The sequence below is a fragment of the Castor canadensis genome, chromosome 2 (genome assembly GCF_047511655.1).
Source record: "Castor canadensis chromosome 2, mCasCan1.hap1v2, whole genome shotgun sequence".
NCBI classification, from domain to species: domain Eukaryota; kingdom Metazoa; phylum Chordata; class Mammalia; order Rodentia; family Castoridae; genus Castor; species Castor canadensis.
The window spans coordinates 202,826,293-202,845,821 of record NC_133387.1 but is presented as its reverse complement, the minus strand read 5'-3'; the positions used below and the strand labels follow the sequence as shown (position 1 = coordinate 202,845,821).

The 19,529-nt window shown below is 42.5% G+C and overlaps 2 protein-coding genes and 1 pseudogene across 2 annotated transcripts in view; all 3 read left to right on the top strand.

Annotated features, from left to right (window-relative positions):
- The first annotated feature begins 4,560 nt into the window (after positions 1–4,560).
- On the top strand, positions 4,561–5,316 carry LOC109691938 (small ribosomal subunit protein eS1-like; annotated as a pseudogene).
- Positions 5,317–9,973: 4,657 nt separating this feature from the next.
- On the top strand, positions 9,974–12,297 carry Fut4 (fucosyltransferase 4). Its single transcript, XM_020172218.2, has one exon. It carries the CDS (start codon positions 10,494–10,496, stop codon positions 12,039–12,041), a length of 1,548 nt encoding a protein of 515 aa, XP_020027807.2. The 5' UTR covers positions 9,974–10,493; the 3' UTR covers positions 12,042–12,297.
- Piwil4 (piwi like RNA-mediated gene silencing 4) overlaps positions 10,128–19,529 on the top strand; it is a 54,454-nt gene continuing 45,052 nt past the window's right edge. Inside the window, exons 1-2 of the mRNA XM_074059737.1 lie at positions 10,128–10,323; positions 10,395–10,453. Of these exons, the coding sequence (XP_073915838.1) occupies positions 10,128–10,323; positions 10,395–10,453 (255 nt within the window). The remainder of the gene's footprint in view (positions 10,324–10,394; positions 10,454–19,529) is intronic.

The following is a 19,529-nucleotide window of genomic DNA, read 5'->3' as shown; positions in this document are numbered from 1 at the left end:
GGAATAAAACACCAAAAACTACCTCGAGTTAGGATTAAGCATTGACTATTTGTACAAATCTAAAAATCTTGAGCTTCTAAAAATTCTCACCATCAACTGTTTTGTTTGTATGCTAAGATATCACACAGAAGTGCAATGGGTGTGAGTACTAACTTTCATTCATTGATTACAAGTGATGTCCTGTTCCCAGTGTGACTTTCAACATGCCCAGGGATTTACTTTCTTACTTCTTCTCTACTCTTACTGATAAACAAGTTCCTGCTGTGTATTTTCTGGCTTGATGCTTGGGCTGGCTGGTCTGAGCCAGTGCCTTACCAGCTTGAACACTACAAGGACTGACTTCATAGCACTGTTTTCTTCGCTAAGGCCTCTGTCCTCGTTCCACTCTGGTCCCTGATTGCTTTAAATGCTGTTCTTCATTGCCTCGTTGCCTATTTTCCCAAGTGGATGCAAATACAGGGTTTTTCAGGCCAGCATTATTTGCTTGTTTTAGTTAGTTAGTTAGTTGCTTACGTAGTTGGTTAGTTAGTTAGTTAGTTGGCAGTACTGGGGGTTGAGCTCAGGGGCTGGCACTTGGAGGTAGTCACCCTACTAGGTGAGTCACACCATCACCCTTTTTGCTTTGGTTGTCTTTGAGGTTGTCTCATTTTATGCTGGGGTAGGCCATTGTGATCCTCATATTCATGCTTCCCCGTAGCTGGGATGACAGATGCATGTCACTGCACCCATTGGCTGAAATGGGAGGGGGTTTGGGCCTGGAACTTCAGTCCTCCCAATCTCCTGAGTGGCTAGGATTACAGGCTTTAGCCACCATGCCTGGCCATGCCAGCATTCTTTATAATAGTGAATAACTGAAATCACTTAAATGCTCAATGTAGGGCATGATTTTTAAAAATTACTGTATATAAAATGCAACTATTTGGTTTTGCTTTTAAATTAAATAAACATCTTAAAAGCTTAAAATCAGGATTGCAAGGACATTTCTTTAAAACAATAAAATGTATAGCCATTTCATACTTAATGATTGAATACACTATAAACATTTCTTCTAAGGCCCAAGGTAAACAAAATTGCTTCTTTTCCCAAAGATGTTTGCAGCTTGCTCACCTTCCTCTTCATTTTACATCCTTGCTGGTCCCAGGGATACTAACTGTAGGCGGCATTTTACACTCATTTCCTAATTGGGTCAGAGTCATGGCAGAAAGCATCTGTAAGTCAGACCAATTAAAGATTATAAGTAGAAAATAAAAAGCTCAAACAAGTGGGAAAACTATTTCGTGAAAGCTGCATCCAATGGGCTAAAAATATTCTTTATGAAAGTCTTTATTTTAATTTTTGGTGGGACTAGGGTTTTGAATTCAGGGTTTGGCACTTGCAAAGCAGGTGCCTTACTCTTGGAGTCACACCTCCGGTGTATTTTGTTCTGGTTATTTTGGAGATGGGGTCTTGAGATTTGTCTGGGCTGGCCTCAAACTGCAATCCCCTTGATATCAGCTCCCCAAGTAGCTAGGATTGTAGATGTGAGCCACTGGTGTCCAGCTGAGTCTTATTTTTAAAGGGCTCTAGCCCCTGGGTTATCTTGACACATCTTTCACCTCACTGAAATACGAATACAGAGATGGAATATATACACCGAGGAGGTTTGTGTTTTGTTTTAACAAAAAAATCGTACATATTTTATAGCCCACGTTTTCACTTAGCCAGATATTGTGTAACAGGTGCTTGTTCAGCACGATTTCATTACATGTAATGATATGCTTGTACCACAAATTGCTTAACCTTGTCTCTAGTAAAAGGCATTCAGTTTGCATCTGATTTTTCTAAATTTGAATGGATATTTGGCAATTTAATGGATATTTCACCTCTTCCTGCCCATGTGATAAAAAGAAACTCCTTAGAGTTTCCTCACAAGTTTATACTCTGGAAGGAAGAAACAAGAAACCAGAATGAAAATAATGCAGCCAAGTTGAGAGTTAACATTGCCTATTTAAGAACTCCAATGTCCTTAGTTTGCAGAATGTTTCAGTGGATTTATACTACTGTACACACACACACACACACACACACACATACACACACACACACACACACACACACACACACAGGACAGGGAATTGGTGGTTAACATGGACAAACCTGGGAGACATTTTGTTATGTGAAAGAAGCCCACTCACAGATGCCGCATGAGTCCTTTTATACGACGAATTTAAAGTACTCAAAACACAAAACTGACAGTGAAATGGTGGTTGAGTAGGGTGTGGGGGAAGAAAGGAAGAGCTGCTAACAGGTATAAAATTTCAGTCATGTGACTGGGTGCCTGTGGTTCACATCTGTAATCCCAGCTACTCAGGAAACAGATCAGGAGGATCGGAGTTCTAAGCCAGCATGGGCAAATAGTTTGCAAGACCCTATCTCGAAAAAATCCATTCCCAAAAAGGGCTGGTGGAGTGGTTCAAGGTGTAGGCCCTGAGTTCAAACCCCAGTACTAATAAAAAAAAATTCAATCATGTAAAATGAGTTTTACAGATCTATTGAGCATTGTGCTTACAGACAACAATATTGTAATGCACACTTGAAAATCAGCTACAAGGATAGATCTCTTGTTCTTTAAACAATAAAATAAAATTCAAAAAAAAAGCAATGGACTAAAATGATGTGAATACACCTCTTTGTGAATGCTCAGGCTTGTTGACTGGTGGTTTTCCCCTTCTCATTTTGTGCTTTGCAATGAAAGACTCCATAGTCATGCAGCTAGTTTTATCTGGCTTAATTACAGTTCTTGCTTGGAGGACATGTGTATGGGCTAAAGCACTTCCTTATAATTTATAGTTCAGCCTTGCATTTCTATAAAGCAGAAAAAGTAGAAACTACTGGGTGGATGACTCATGTTGACCCACTGATACTTGTTTCCCAATTTTCCTTGATAATACGACAAATCTTGCTTAACAAGCAGAGGAAGAGGAGAAAGTTGAAAAGACAGGTGACTTAAAGAACTTTCTAGCTGGGCACAGTGGTTCAGGTCCATAATCCAAGCTACTTGGGAAGTGAAGGCTTGAGCCTAGGAATTTGAGGCCACTCTGAGCAACATGGTAACATGCTGTCTCAAGAAAACAAACAAATCGACCTAATTTTCTGTTCTGATAATGATACTTTATCACTACAGAAGTAATAAAGGACAAAGTGATAAGGCAATCAAAGAAATGCTACTATAAGAAGGGCTTAAACAGCTTTTACTAAAAAGCACTGACTCCTTACTTGGGCCCACAAATTAACCAAAAACAGGAGAAAAGCTTGGTATCTCTGTCCCCATTTTGTACCTGTTGTCCTTTGCTCTGAGACATTCTCTCCTGCAGCCACCTTGGAATCAAGGAAGGACAGGAATGATAGATAACATCTTCACGACAAGGGGCTGAAACTACCTGTAAGGAATACCAGGCTTTGTAGAATAGAGCACCCCTCAAAATTAGGCCAATTACTTATAATAGTGAAGCTACACCCTGAAGCAGAAGCAATCATGTCTTGGGAACCAGATTGCTCCCCTCAAATGATGACAGCGGTAACAACTTCTCCAGAACCCTCAAAGAACAAGGACTGAGATAATGGCAAAGCAGGCCCCACCCAACCATTAGAACACACCTTTGACTGCAACTGTTTAACAATGCATACCTTTGTCCCCTACTTTCTTTGTCTATTTAAAGCGAAAGCTCATGTCTGTACCCTGAAGATGGTTGAAGATGGGCAGAATATTTACTCTGCCTCTTCCCATAGTGTGTCCCAAACTGCATAATAGATTTTCTTTCTCTGCCCTTCACCATGTCTCTTTATTTAGCATATGGGAGCAATTGGCCACCTGACATGTAAAAGCCCAGGAATTTGGCCCTAGGGTCCAAAACTCTGTTCTCACTACTTTGAAAGGCAAGTGGGCAGGGTAAACTTCAGAAGGATGAACACACACAGCTAACATCAACCTTTGGACTCTTCTGGAATTGCTCTGGAGCTATAATTTAAATGGGTGGGGTGAGTGTGATAGCTATCTTGACCTGCAAGGGCTGAGGTTTGTGTTTTTGTTCAGTTACACCCTTTGTGACTGGCACATGGCTGGCAAACATTATGGCTTTTGCAGGTTTGTAAGGCCAAACAAGAGCTGACCCTAATGTAGCTCTGCAAATACCAGTATAAAACAATTCTCAGTGCTGTATTGCTCGGAAACACTTTAGAAGTGGCTCTATAGCTTGATAATAACAAAGAAGTCCTACTGTAATATATAAAAGTAAAGAATATCTAGAATATTTTATCCTTTAAAGGAACACAGCAAATGATGGGGCCATCATTTAAATCTTCTAACAATCCTCATCACATTTCTGAAAGTACAAATTGGGAAATGGAGCCCAGAAAGTCAGAGGCAAAAACAGCAGCTCTGCAAATGGGTGGTTTGATGGTATTTATGCCTTTCATGGAAAAGTTTGTGCTTGATGTCTTGGATGTTCCAGGACAGTAAGTATGAATAGTGAGTTATTTCAGGAAAGAGGCCTCTGCCCTTTTGGCTCTCTGAACAGCACCATGGCAGTCAACAAGAACAAACACCTTACAAAAGATGGCAAAAGGGAGCCAAGAAGAAAATGGTTGATCCATTTTCTGAGAAAGATTGGCATGATGTGAAAGCACTGGCTGTGTTCAGTTTAAGAAATGTTGGAAAACACTGGTCACAAGTACTTCAGGAACCAAAACTGCACCTGATTGCCCTCAAGGGTTGTGTGTTTAAAGTGAGCCTTGCTGATCTACAGAATGATAAAGTTGCATTTAGAAAAATTTTCAGGGCAAGGACTGTCTGACAAACTTCTATGGCATGGGCCTTATCCATGACAAAATGTGTTCCATGATCAAAAAATGGCAGACCATGGCTGAAGCTCATGTTAATGTTAAGATTACCAATGGTTATTTGCATCATCTATTTTGTGTTGGTTCTACTAAAAAACACAACTCTCAGATATGCAAGACCTCCTATCCTCATCATCAACAGGTCTGCCAAATCCAGAAGAATAATGATGGAAATCATGACCTTAGAGGTACAGACAAGTGACTTGAAAGAAGCAGTTAATACATTGATTCCAGACAGCACTGGGAAAGACACAGAAAAAGCATGCCAATCTATTTATCCACTTCATGACGTCTTCATTAGAAGAACAAAAATGCAGAGGAAGCCCAAGTTTGAATTGGGAAAACTCATGGAGCTTCCAGGTGAAGACAGGAACTCTGGAAAAGCTAATGGTTGAACAAGCTGATGGATATGAACCACCAGTCCAAGAATTTGTTTAAAATCAGTATTTTTAATGGTGACAAAAAGTCCTATGTGTGAAGGAAAAAAAGAGGCTTTCTTTTTATGCAGGGCCCAAAGATGCTGCCAAGATAGCAGAAGTAGTTCCTGCTATGCAGTTAGACGGCAGGACAGCATCTGTCTCTCACTAAGACCAAAAGTTTATTGAATTGCACTAGAAAACACATATTAAACACAAACCAAAAGTTCTTTTTGGAGTGATTGAAAATAATCTTTTTTAAACAAAAATCATCTTATAGCCTGCATTATTAATATTATTTCACTCATGTATCTTGCAAGATTTCTGGGATGTGGCTTGTTTGGCCACAGAAAGCTGGACCTGGGACAATACAATTTGACTATCTCACTTTTTCAGAAACTTTTTCCTGTTGCTGTATCAATAGGTAGCAGTTAGCCATGAACGATGAGGATATGTGAAGGGAACCTAAAATGTAAGAAGAGATCACAAGGTCTTCGAGAGGAAAACACTCACAGGTGACCAGCCCACCCAGGTCATGGGATGTCAGGAGATGCTTTTGAGTCCCCCAACTTCTCAAAGGTGAGTCTACGACTACAGTTCCTGGAATAATAGATCTTTACTTAACAAAAGAAAGATCCAGGCCCCCTCTAGGGGTCAAATGGATCCAGTAATCATTTGTAAAATTCTGTAAGCCCACCCTAGCCTCCTGTTGTGTACCTGTGACAGCCCCAAAGTCTAGACCTACAGATAGGAATTTCTCACAGCAATCCTAATAAATACTCATATCCCCAAAGGCTAATATTGTCATCCTCACCCTAGAGTACGCCTGCTTTCATTCTGTTGAAAATGTATTCTTTTCCTAATAAATTTTGATATCACTCTAACTATGGTTACTTGTCTTGCCTGAATTAGAATCAAGATAGTTATGCTGACCTTTGAGTAACAATATGAGCAGTATGCATTTACTTTTCTATTCTTTGTGCTACTCAATAGTCATTTGTGTGTCCCTAATTTTGTTCACTTTAATCCAACAGGTATTTCTTAATATTCCAAGTGTCCCATGCCCTTTTTATAGATCACAGGAATGAGTGTGATGGATGGAGCTCATTCAAACCCCCTGTTCTGTGCTGACTGGCTGCCTGAGAGGAATGTATTGGTCAAGGTAGAACTACCTGACCTATCAGGGAAACATCTTTGCTTTTTCTTTTCTGTGGTGTGCCCTGGGTGTGAGAAATGGGGTGAGACAGCAGGAGGGTAAGATAGTTAAGGTCTTGTTCTCTATCTGCAGGGAGTTGGACGGCCTGGAGTTAGGCTGTAGCCATGCAGAAACTCTGATGTGGGGTAGATACCACAGGGAGTTCAGGCCAGATATGTTTGAACTGTATGAGATTTGTGCTAATTTATTTTACTAAGGACTCAAGTAGACTTGGGGTGGAGAAAGGAGACAGAACCTGAATTAGATTGGGAGAGGCCACTAGGATACTTTCTTGTTGTTGTTTTTTACCTTATGTTTGAGTGGTGTAATACTTATCTTCGTCATCATTTTATGGTTCAAGAACTTTTGCATTATGTGCAGGACTGCAGAAATGGAATTGCTTCATTATTGCCTCATGAAATTAATAGTGATGCTTATTCACTCACCTACTTATTCATTTCATAAGTATTCATTAGACATACAGCAGGCACTTGTAGTGTGTGATGTTGACATGTTTATTTCAATGTGAAAATGATTTTTTCTTTTTTTTTTTCCAGTACTGGGGCTTGAACTCAGATCTTACACCTTGGACCACCTACCAGCCCTTTTTTGTGATGCTGTTTTTGAGACAGGGTCTCACAAACCCAGGATGGCTTCGAAGCACGATCCTCCTGATTTCTGCCTCCTGAGTAGCTGGGATTACAGGTGTGAGCCACCGGCTCCTGGCTGAAAGTGATATTCTTTTGGGTGAATCTTGTATTCTATCACTTTTGCATAGAACTGACAATCATCTCTATTTTAGGAAAGGGTAGTTAAAATGTCATGCAAATGTTTCCAACATTAGCCAAAATTTTACTGTATATTCTCCTGAGCATCCAAAATTCTTGCATTCCATGTCCAGTCCAAGGCCTCCGTTTCCACCCAGAACCAGATTCATAGGAAGAACTTGAATGCATACAGTGGAAAACTACAAAGTATAATAACATGTCACATTGACTATGACAATTTTTGTCAGGTGAGAAATCATTTTGCTTGCATAAATAGAAAAAAGCTTTGTTTCAGGTTTATTTTTATCAAGGATTTTATTTATATCTCGGATTTAGCATAACAATGAATGAATTATAGATTTGCTATTAATCCTACACATTTCCTAACAACCTGTAATTAGTCCTTTCCATATGTATTTGCACAATTATATACCTGTGTATAATTGTGCCTGATAAAGGAAACAATCCCACCTATTTGCTTTTACAGCCACACTTGCTCACTGGCCCCTCACCATTTCCAAGTATATAATGGTGGGAGGAGCTCTGAGTTGCTCTTTTCTCTCTTCAAGGAATAATAAATGAAACTATACTTAGCAGATCAATTTTCAGTAGCACAAATCTCAGATCTAACCACTCCCTTTGTAAGTCGCCTGGCTGTCACAGAGCTCATGCAGACAAAGATTGGCTCTGACTGGAAACTTGGCTATCAGAACACATTTTGGGGCTTTCATAGGAAATATCAAATTTCTCTGGTAAGTAGCACTAGGGTGGGCTTAAAATAAACTAGGGTGGTCTTACTATCAAATGAACTCTTTCCTTGGTAAGGAATAAAGAATGAGTTTGAATTGTAAGAACTACAGTTGGCCTGGTTGTTGTTCCCATGGAACTGTATCCTATGTATGATTTTGGAACTGAATAAGACATTGTGAATTGATTGTTCACTCACCTTGATGCATTAAGCCTTGAATTATGGAGCTTTCTTCTCCACTACTTCATCAGCCCTTAGGATCCCAAAGCCCTTCTTTATACCTGACTTTCCTGTGTCTTCATGTTTGCAACTGAAAGCCACTTCTTTCTATGCAAGGTTTTATGGAAACTATCAGGCCTTAAAATACCCATATCAATGACTTTTTGTTACCAAATTTGACAGCAAGTCATTCACACAGCCAAGATCTCTTGATATCTACCTACTTTCTAGGGGAGAACAGAGATACTGAGAGAAAATTTCAGTAATACGTTAAGAGCCACCATTCATTCAATGAGCAGTCAATGAGCATTGAATGAGTACTAGACGACATGCTCTTACTTTACTAAAACCTTCCAAGGACTCTACAACCTTCATAGCTGAAGTACATCTCCTCGAAGTCCACCCCAGCAATTGCTTATCTACTGTCCTAATCCTGTTAGCCTGGCCTTGGGGAGGAAGGCCAGCAAGCGAGCAGGTTTACATTTACAAAATGCCTCCCACCATGTGCCAGGCACATCTTAGGCTCTCGCTCTGATGACTTACTTAATTCACACAGCAGAGAAGTGCATCAATGTAGACTTTAGAACTGCATTAAAAAGAAAGCCAATGCAACATTCTTTCCTTCTTTGGATTGGAAAAAGTTATTTGGGCCTTTATAGCTTTTTTATAATTAAAAAGTGAAAAATTACTGAAATTTCTACTTTCAAATAAAGTAGTATCTCTACTACTATTTTTCAAATAAAAAAGTTTTAGAAACATTATAGCCTACTGATTGTGTAGGAGAAAATGTAACTAGGTTGATGGGTACAGGCAGAATGCCTAATGCTGCTGCTGAGGGGTTGATAGGCAAACCCACCTGAAACCACTATTATAGAAGTGTTTACACTCTGCTCTTGATCTATAATAAAAACGTTCCTAATAATAAATCCAGATGGTGGATAATATACTGCAGGTATCTTTTAAAGTTAGAAGAAAGGATTTTGAATGCTTTTGCCATAAAGAAATGATGTGTGAAGAGACAGATATGTACCCTGATTTGAACATTACACAATGTATACATGTTTTGAAACATCACATAGCATCCTATAAGTATGCATAATGTTTATGTTAGAAATTTAAAAAATAAGTACATAAACATAAAATCCAAATGGCAAATCCTGGTTTATTTTCTGTACCAATGACACCCGTTAACAGTCAGCAGGATGGCCCCATTCCCAGCTATCTCTCTCCCCTAACATCCTATAGTTTATATCACATTCTAGGGTGGACCCCAGAACACACAGAAGGGATTTGCTGAAACTTTTCTAAGACTGCCTCCTCTATTAGGGTCAGCAGCCCCACCCAGGGCCTGTTTAGAATTCCACAGAATAAAAGATGAGAAAAATAATGAAGGCCCTGACCCAGAAATTCAAAATTTTCTCTAGCCTTAGAGAAAAAAATTCCTCAAGTGACATAGATGTAGAGACCTGATTATTGCCTCATTGATAAACCTAAAGAGGCCAGCCTGTACTTGGGTACGGTTTAGTCTAGCCTGGGTGCAGTAACATTTATCTTAGTCATCATTTTATAGTCCCAAATGTTTTGTCTAATGTTCTTGAGTGCAGAAATTAAGTAGACTCTTAAGTGCTTAGTAAAATTAATAGTGGTGTTCATTCACTTATCTCACTGAGTAGTTAAGTTCAGTTCCCTGAAGACAAAAGCCTCAAGGACCATATTCTTATCTTTGGCTTATGAGTCCTCACCCACTGTGGTGATAAGGAATGCTGTCAGCCTGCAGTCAGAAAAAATATCAGGTGAAAGGCTGTGCTTCAACTACTCAGATAACATTTCTCTTTCTTCTGCTGTGGTTGTAGGCAAAGGGAATGTTCCGGTAAGTAGTCACAATGAAAACTTGGTTTCACAAAATGCACCACCTCTGCGGGTCCAGGGTCGCGGGGCTGACTCTGTACAGCTGGCCTGTTCGGGTCCTGGCCCCAGCAGACGGGTGCCTCTCGGCGGCTCATTCCAGCCGCCTCTCGGTAGCTGCTGTAGGGCTGGCTCCCTCCCTCCGGCGGGCGTCGCTGGCGGATAGCAGGACCGTGCGAGCCCGAAGTGCCTTTGGTCAGTGCCTGCTCCTGCTACCACCCGGCGGCAGCTTTTAGAGGGTCTCAAGCTCCCTCACGTGTGCTAAGTCTGGAAAGCTAGGCTTCGGGCCACTCTGGACCAGGTCCCGGGCGCAGCTGGAAGGCAGGTAACGGCAGAAGGCCCAGATAGTGGACCCGCAGTCGAGGATGAGGCGCCTGTGGGGCGCAGCCTGGGAGCCCCGGGGTTGTGGACCGGGCGAAGAGCGGACAGGGGCGCAGCCGGAAATGCCCGGAGCCAGGCCCGCGGGACTGGAGAAGCGCGAGGCAGGGCGGCGCCTCGCTGCGCTCAGCGCCCGGTTCACCTCGCCCTGGCTGCGGGAGGAGGGGAGCCGGGCCCGCGGGCCTTTGGATTCCGGGACCGCCCCCTCTCGCTCCCCGGCCAGCGGTGACCGGCAGAGGCAGCCGCAGCCTCAGCGACAGCATGAGACCCGGTGCCGCCCTTCCCCGCCGGCGGACGCGTGGCAAGCGGCGGCGGCTGGGCCCATGCGCTCCACAGGGGCGCCGTGGAGCCTCGTCGGCCGCCCGCAGCGCCGACGCCGGGGGCCGCCGCGGGGCGCGTGGGCGCTGACGGCCGCCGGGCTGCTGTGCACTGCACTGGCCGCCTACGCCTGCTGGGGACAGCTGCCGCCACTGTGGCCGTCCCCTGCGCCGCCGCGGCCGGTGGGCGTCCTGCTATGGTGGGAGCCCTTCCGGGGCCGCGGGGGCGCGGCCAGGCCGCCCCCCGACTGCGGGCTGCGCTTCAACATCAGCGGCTGCCGCCTCCTCACCGACCGTGAGGCCTATGGAGAGGCCCAGGCTGTCCTTTTCCACCACCGCGACCTGGTGCGGGGTCCCCCCGACTGGCCCCCGCCCTGGGGCGTCCCGGGGGGCGCGGCGGCGGAGCTGGGGCTGCGCGAACTACACGGCCAGGAGGAAGCGGGGGCCGCGGCGGCCGAAGCTCTGGCGGCCTCGGGCCCCAGGCCCCCGGGCCAGCGCTGGGTGTGGATGAATTTCGAGTCGCCCTCCCATTCCCCGGGGCTGCGAGGCCTGGACGCTGACCTCTTCAACTGGACGCTCTCCTACCGGGCCGACTCGGACGTCTTCGTGCCATACGGCTACCTCTACCCCAGGAGCCACCCCCGCGAGCAGCCACCAGGCCTGGTCCCGCCGCTGGCCCGGAAACGGGGGCTGGTGGCCTGGGTGGTGAGCCACTGGGATGAACGCCAGGCCCGGGTGCGCTACTACCACCAGCTGAGCCGACACGTGCCCGTGGACGTGTTCGGCCAGGGCGGCCCAGGGCTGCCGGTGCCCGACAGCGGGCTCCTGCACACGGTGGCCCGCTACAAGTTCTACCTGGCCTTCGAAAACTCGCAGCACCTGGACTACATCACCGAGAAGCTCTGGCGCAACGCGTTGCTGGCCGGGGCGGTACCGGTGGTGCTAGGCCCAGACCGTGCCAACTACGAGCGCTTCGTGCCCCGTGGCGCCTTCATCCACGTAGACGACTTTCCCAGTGCCTCCTCCCTGGCTACCTACCTGCTTTTCCTGGACCGCAGCCTGGCGGTCTACCGCCGCTACTTCCACTGGCGCCGGAGCTACGCAGTGCACATCACTTCCTTCTGGGACGAGCCCTGGTGCCGGGCCTGCCAGGCTGTGCAGACAGCTGGGGACCGACCCAAGAGCATCCACAACTTGGCTGGCTGGTTCCAGAGGTGAAGCCACCCTCCCTGGATTTGAGCTTTTCCGACTCTGCTCTCTCCAAACACCTGTTTTTACCCTGGGATAAAGGTGACTTGCCAATTAACAATATTTAGCACAAGGATGGAGTGGGAAAATTCGTTGGTTCTCGTGATTTTTTTCACAGCTAGCACTTGGGCTTCCTCTGCTGTGATGGGCATCAGTATTGGGGTGAAGAAGGACCCTTTCTTACCGGGTAGTGTGAAGAAGTAGCTTAGCTACTAGAAGCTGGGCGGCGGGGGTGGGGGGTGAGGGCGGGGTGGATTTTTTGAATTTCTTCCCCTACCAGGAGTCTTATGGCCTGTGAAACCTCCAAGTATCAAACTCACTGCTCCCATACTCACATTTGCCTGGATTAAGGTGAAGCAAACCTCTGGTTTTAGAAAAAGCATTGGTGTGAGAATAGTGGACCGATTGTGTCTACAAGTTTGTTTGTTTCTTTTTTTTTTTTCAAATTTGTTGGCCGGATTCCTCAAACCCTCCTATCCTGGGAAAAGTGAGGAGCGCCCTTCAAGAAGCCGTTAACTTCCTTAACAAGCACTGTTTGTTCTTCCACCCTATGAATGGAAACAAGAGGGTAGATTGTCCTTGGAGGAAGATATATGGTTGTACCTCACTTTGCACAAGCAATGTATTCCTGAAAAGCGGCATTTAAATCAAACCCCCAAAATCCAGCCCTAAGGGAGTTCAGTATTTAATGGAACTCTATGGAGAATCCCTTCATAATGTGAATAATCATCTCCTAATTTATTTCTTCTTTATATTTTCCTATAACCTGGATTTTAAAAAAAACCGTTAAAGTTCAGAGAAAATAAAGCACAAGCAACTTTCATCTCCCCCTTTTCCTAGCAAACCAGCCTGTGTTGACAAACAGAAGAGAAGGAAGCCACAATATCACTTCCACAGTTAATTTGTTTCATGTCTTTGCTAGACCTGAAATTTAAACTGGAATGTTATTCCCTCAGAAGTGCCAAACAGTGAACGAGATTGCATTGCATTATGGGATCATGAGTTTCTAGTGTCTGTTAGTGGCAGATTTTTTTTTGTCAGTGTTTATTCAAATGTTTAGATCCTGGGGAACAGAAGTAAACTAGTGCCTGCAATTACCTGACTCAGGCCTCCCTCCCAGTCTGCATTGTAGTACAGCAAATTCTCACATTTCTGGTGTCTTTGAGACTATGCTGTGGGACCAATCTTGAAATTATTTGCATTGACATTACAGGTTGTTGAGTGAGCAGCTTATCCAACCGGATACTGTCTGCCTGCTCTGTGCCAAACACTGGCTAGTGGCCCTGGGGAAAATTAAAAAAAAAAAAAAAAAGATGTAAGGCATGTCTTTTTCAACATACACTCTTACAACCTACCACTGCCAAAAAGTGAATAGTGACTTTGATAAAACAACTGTCAGCTGGGAATGGTGGTGCACAGCTGTAATTCCTGTTTTCCAGAGGCTTAAACACAAGGATCTGGAGTCCAAGGCCAGCCTGGGCTACATAGCAAACACATGATAATTTTAATGATGTAAACCATAAGTCAATGATTAGAAAGCCATTTGATTTAAAGCCTGAAATAATGGGAGTTTATCCCCAAGCTTTTATGATAAAGACCCTCAGTAGTTATTGTGTGTAAGGTCCAAGATTAGTTTTATACAGAGTTCTGCTTTTGCATTTGATTAATACAGTTATCTGAGTCAAGTTTTACCTCTATGTACATCTATTGCATATATACTTAAAAAGTTCACTAAAAGCTAGGTGCTTCAGTTTTTTTCCCTTAAGAGGAGAAATTAAAAGCTATGGATAACATTTCCTCATTAAAGTATTATAATGTAGACAGAAAAAATTGCAAAGTACCAGTTATCCAATAAACATAAAAGTTCTACTTTTAAAATGGGTACCCGATATTGCCCAGTGATCTTGGTGTTATTGAGGGTCTGCATGGTACAGTAAGAGTTTATGAAAGTAATTTGGTTTAGATTTGAACTGGGTGACTTTGGACAAATGAGTAAGAACCTTAAGCTATAAATGAGAGGAAAATACTTAAGCACTCCTTGTGAGCATTTCAGGAAATAAGTGAATATGCCTAACAGTGAACACTCCACTTATTCTCTGTCCTCATGAATAGGTGATAGATAGATTGATTGATTGATTGATCCTTGCAAGGATTTTAGGTTGCTTTCATATCCATTTTTATGTCTGAGATTAAATCTCAACGTATATGACAGAATAAATTTGAAATAAAAGATGCCTCATATCATGTATTTCAAATAAGTCTCTAAAGCTAATCCATTTTCAAGAATTCTTCAAATTAAGCTTGCATTTGGAGATTGGCATTTATGCTCTTTTGAAAAGAACTGTTTTGGTATGCTATACAGCTAAATTCCTTGCCACTGCTCTTTTAGTATTCCATTAAAAACCAGCTACCTATTCACTGAACATTTAGTGTGAGGAAGAATGCACATAAATGTATTATATATTTCCTATCATGGTCATGCCCTATTTTAAGACATAAACTTTTCTTTCAAATATATTACACATTTCATATTTTAGCACTGGATGACTTCATTACATAAGAACACCTGGAAGGGTATTTGCATCAGAAGGTGATCTGACTTTCATGCAGTACTCACATTCTTTCCAGTTTCTAATTCCTGACAATAGAAGGAAGACAGGGTAGCTTCATGAAAGTACATAGCTCTGTCACTTTCTGCTCCTGTGGCCTTAATAGGCAGGTAATTTTAACTGTTGACCATTAACTTCCTTAGTTTAGTTTTTTTGTGATGGTATAGAGTTTGACCTCAGGGCCTCATGTGCACATGCTCTACCACTTGACCAACACCTCCAGGCCTTTTTCCTTTTTCTATTTTTCAGGTACCATTTCACCATCTCTGCTCTAGACTTTTAAAGATGTAAAGATTTTGGTAAACTAAGCATCCATTTAAAAATATAACCCAAGTGGGCTTCTTGGAAGGGATTTAGGAGTTGGAGCTTAAGAATCCTGGAGACATATTCCTGGGTTCCTCAGCAAGCTTGGCAGCTAGTCGTCTGATCTTGGCAGTTATTTACACTTTTCTGTGTATCCACAGTCATCTCTCATTTATAATAGTTTATGAAGTGCTAAGAGGATAAGATACATGAAGCATTCAACACAGCACCTGTCACAAGGGAAGCCCCTAGAAAATGTGATTACCACCAGTCCCTTTTACAAAGGGAGAAGCCAAGGTCCAGACCCTCTGAAGGACTTCCCTAAGTTATGATAGCAGTGATACAGCTAGCCATGTCCATGAGAGTCACAACACCCCTGAGCCTCTGTCACTTGAGCTGCAAAATGAGGTTGGACAGAATAAACTCTTGGGACTGTCTAGTTCCACTTACTATCCTACTAATTGTCACTCTAGGGCTTAAAGAACTAATTCCCCTCCCAATGTGCCTTCCTTAAATCCAAGGATGAGTTAATTCATAGGAGCAATAAACTGGCAGAAATCCAGGCATCAAAAAAGGAGAATTTGAATGTAAATGTGTGTGTGTGTGTGTGTGTGTGTACACATTGCACAATGAAGGAGAGGAGCCAAATCTTTGGTAATTAGTTTGGTGAATGATCACACGGCATACATTTCAAGTCATTGTTGTATGTATCTCAGGGACTTTTATGCTACACATTCTTTTAAGAAATCATGTCTGTATACATATTCAGATTGCTTTGACAAAATTATTAAAGTAGTGAAATGGAGAAATGACTCCTTGTTTATAAAGTATACCCCCATGCACTGGTGTGTTCACCCATGACCCAAGGAGTATCTGTTGGTTGGGGCAGTTTCTGTGAGTTCATTCGTTCTAGATTGGCAACTGAAATGTGGTGCTTTAGCTCTTCTGAGTTACACCAGGTCCACCTTGTTTTTTCTTGCCTGGCTTGTTCCCTCTAACCTGGTGTCTACACATCTCCAAGGGTATAGGCATCACTCTCCTTTCAGTTCAGTTCATTCTCCTAAATGCTCTGATAGCCTCTATGTACAACCTCTAGCTCCTGTGCACCAAATCAAATAATGTCTTATTTTTGGCAGTATTGGGGTTTGAACTCAGGGCCTCATGCTTGCTAGGCAAATGTTCTACCACTAGAGCTATGTCCCCACCCAAATAATGCTATTTTAAAGAGGTGGAATTAAAAAAAAAAAAACAGGTGAAATAAAGAGGGAACACAATGATGGGCAGAGAGTAGGAAGGCAAGCTTTATTCTTGACAGGATTCTCCAATTGTTGAAAGGGGAAAATCTGAAGTTGGAATAAACATTGAAGATTCTTTTCTCTCCTACCTGCCCTCCTCTAGTGTGCGCACACACACACATACATTCAAATACAGACTTTGAAAAATGGCCCTGACCAGCTGAAGGTAGGAGCAACACTGTCAAGGAAAGACTCAGTAATAAATGAGTTAAAAGAAAGTGCAGCGTAATGGAGCAGGTGCTGAGTAGTGATTGGCAATGAAGAGGGAAAAAAGTAAAAGTAAGGTTTGGCGTCAACAAGTTCAAAATGTTTGAAGAGAAGGTGAGAAGATTAGATGGAAGGAGAAGAAACTAAAAAGATGAGAAAAGTAGAGGAAAGAAAGGGTTAAAGGACAACAAGTAGGATAAAGCAGAGACATGCTCAGAGAATGAGGGTACTACTGAAAATGCACCATTCATGATGTCCCTTTGATGAAGAGAAACCTTTATCGCAGCTTGAAACTAACATCTGTCCGCAAGTGGGAGTGAAATCAAAATGTGTGACCTCCCTGTCAGGAACTTAGCAAAGAGTGAACTAATATCTCACCAGAAACATCAAACTGTCGATTAGGAATGCATCTTTCATCTTGGGAAAAAAATTACATTTACTGCCGTTTTTTCATTCCTTGCTAGCATACTTCATCTGAACTCAGTATCTTCTTTTAAAGAAATCTCTTTTCATATAGTTGTAATCACCAACTTACTCTTAAAAAAGAGGAAAATACGTAAAGGACTTGGTTTATTTAATAAGCTAATTTGGTTTCCTGTAAAATTTTTATTATAAATCTATTTCACATAAGATTTAAAGAAATGGATTTTTATTATGACATCCATTTTGAGATCTTGATGTAATGTTTTTAAAAATTACGGAGTCTCTCCCAGGTAATAATGACATAAACAAATTATACATTGAACAGGGATATATTATTATTGGCTTTTGTTACTATTTATGAAATATGAATTTAAATCTGGGAATGTATGAAATTATTTTTTTAAATTAAAGAATCTTAGTATGCTGGAAATGATAATCCCCTATTAGTGCTCATAAACATCTTCCTATGAGTCATGTTTATAAAGGGGGAGAAATGGACTATTCAACAGCACTTAACACATTTCCTGGGGTCAGGCGTGGTGATGAACACCTGTAATCCCAGGTACTTGGGAGATGGAGTTCAGGAGGATGGAGTTTCAAGGCTAGCGAGGGGTAAAAGTTAGAAAGACCCCCATCTCAATCCACAAACTGTTGTGCACATGTCTACAGTCACAGCTAGGTGGAAGGCATAAGTAGGAGGATCATGGTCCCAGGTTGGCCCCTGGCAAAAATGTGAAACCTATGGGGGGCAGTGATCCAAAGCAAAAAAAAGCTGGAGGCATGGCCAAGGGGTAGAACACCTGTCTAGGAAGTGCACGGCCCTGAATTCAAACCTCAGCACCAACAAAAAAGTTTTTTTTTTTTTTCTAGAATGCTTCTATTGTAGGGACTGGCTAAGGAAAGACTGCAATAATGTTTTAGTCAGGGAACTGCACATGTGGACAAAGAATCCCAACAGATGCTAAATGCTGCTATGACAACGGTCTAGGACAGAAAGATGCACTGAGTCACACGTAGAACAACCTGACTAGAAACCTCAGAATCTCCGCGATTGCACCCCAGGAATGGACTTCTTCCATCACAAGCTAGGTTCCTTTGACATTATTTGTGAAAGTACAAAGGCTGAAGTTTCTGGGCTCAATACAATGTCTACCTGATTGTTTTCACCAACACTACAGTTAAAACAAACGCCATCATGAAGCACCGCCTTCAAGATGACTGACCTCCATAGGGGTTTGTTCCCCTAGCAACTAGGAACATCTGCCCTACCTTATGGTTTTTTTTTTATTCTCGTGAGGTTACGTAAACGTTTTAGAAGGCTCTATTCCATTAGCTGAATCATCCACCTACAATTATCTTGGTGATCAAACAGTAAAGCCTTTAGATAATCCAAGGCAACTTTTGGCTTACCAAACCTTCTAGAAAGGTACACATATATGACTTTTAACAAAAGCTTCTTTGTCAGAAGCTGTTGTTCACTGATTTTTTTATTGTTTTATTATTCATATGTGCATACAATGCATGGGTCATTTCTCCCCCCTGCCCCCACCCCCTCCCTCTCCCCCCACCCCCTCAATACCCAGCAGAAACTATTTTGCCCTTATTTCTAAATTGTTGAAGAGAGAGTATAAGCAATAATACGAAGGAAAAAGGGTTTTTGCCGGTTGAGATAAGGATAGCTATACAGGGAGTTGACTCACATTAATTTCCTGTGCGTGTGTGTTACCTTCTAGGTTAATTCTTTTTGATCTAACCTTTTCTCTAGTTCCTGGTCCCCTTCTCCTATTGGCCTCAGTTGCTTTTAAGGTATCTGCTTTAGTTTCTCTGCGTTGAGGGCAACAAATGCTAACTCTTTAGGTGTCTTACCTATCCTCATATCTCCCTTTCATGCTTTCGCTTTTATCTTGTGATCAAAGTTCAATCCCCTTGTTGTGTTTGCCCTTGATCTAATGTCCACATATGAGGGAGAACATACAATTTTTGGTCTTTTGGGCCAGGCTAACTTTACTCAGAATGATGTTCTCTAATTTATCCATTTACCAGCGAATGATAACATTTCATTCTTCATGGCTGCATAAAATTCCATTGTGTATAGATACCACATTTTCTTGATCCATTCGTCAGTAGTGGGGCATCTTGGCTGTTTCCATAACTTGGCTATTGTGAATAGTGCTGCAATAAACATGAGTGTGTAGGTGCCTCTGGAGTAATTTCTTATTTATGATGCTCCTAACACATGCAGGATGCCGTACATCTATACTTCTCCTGATTACTACCCTTCAGTTAAAAGCATTGTGATTGGCGGCCTCTAGGATGCCTTCCTTTGGGCTCTGTCTCCTGGTCACTGTCATGCACTCTTCCTCCTAGGAGTTTGGTCTGGATGTAATGACTCACCTCTAATGACTAGGTTTAGGAGAAGTGAACAGGGACACTTCTAAAATTATATTAAAAAAACTGGCTTTCTATCTGCTCCTTCCCTTTCTTTTTCTTCCTTTTTTCTCCCTTCCTTCCTTCCTTCCTCCCTTTCCCTTTCCTTTTCTCTTTTCTTTGTATTGGAACATAGGATAAAATTATATATGTAAGAGATTTCTTTAAGCCATACTATCTTTCCTCCAAACTCT

Coding starts and splice junctions, on each gene's coding strand:
- Fut4 (XM_020172218.2), top strand. CDS start 10,494: ATGAGGCGCCTGTGGGGCGCAGCCTGGGAGCCCCGGGGTTGTGGACCG.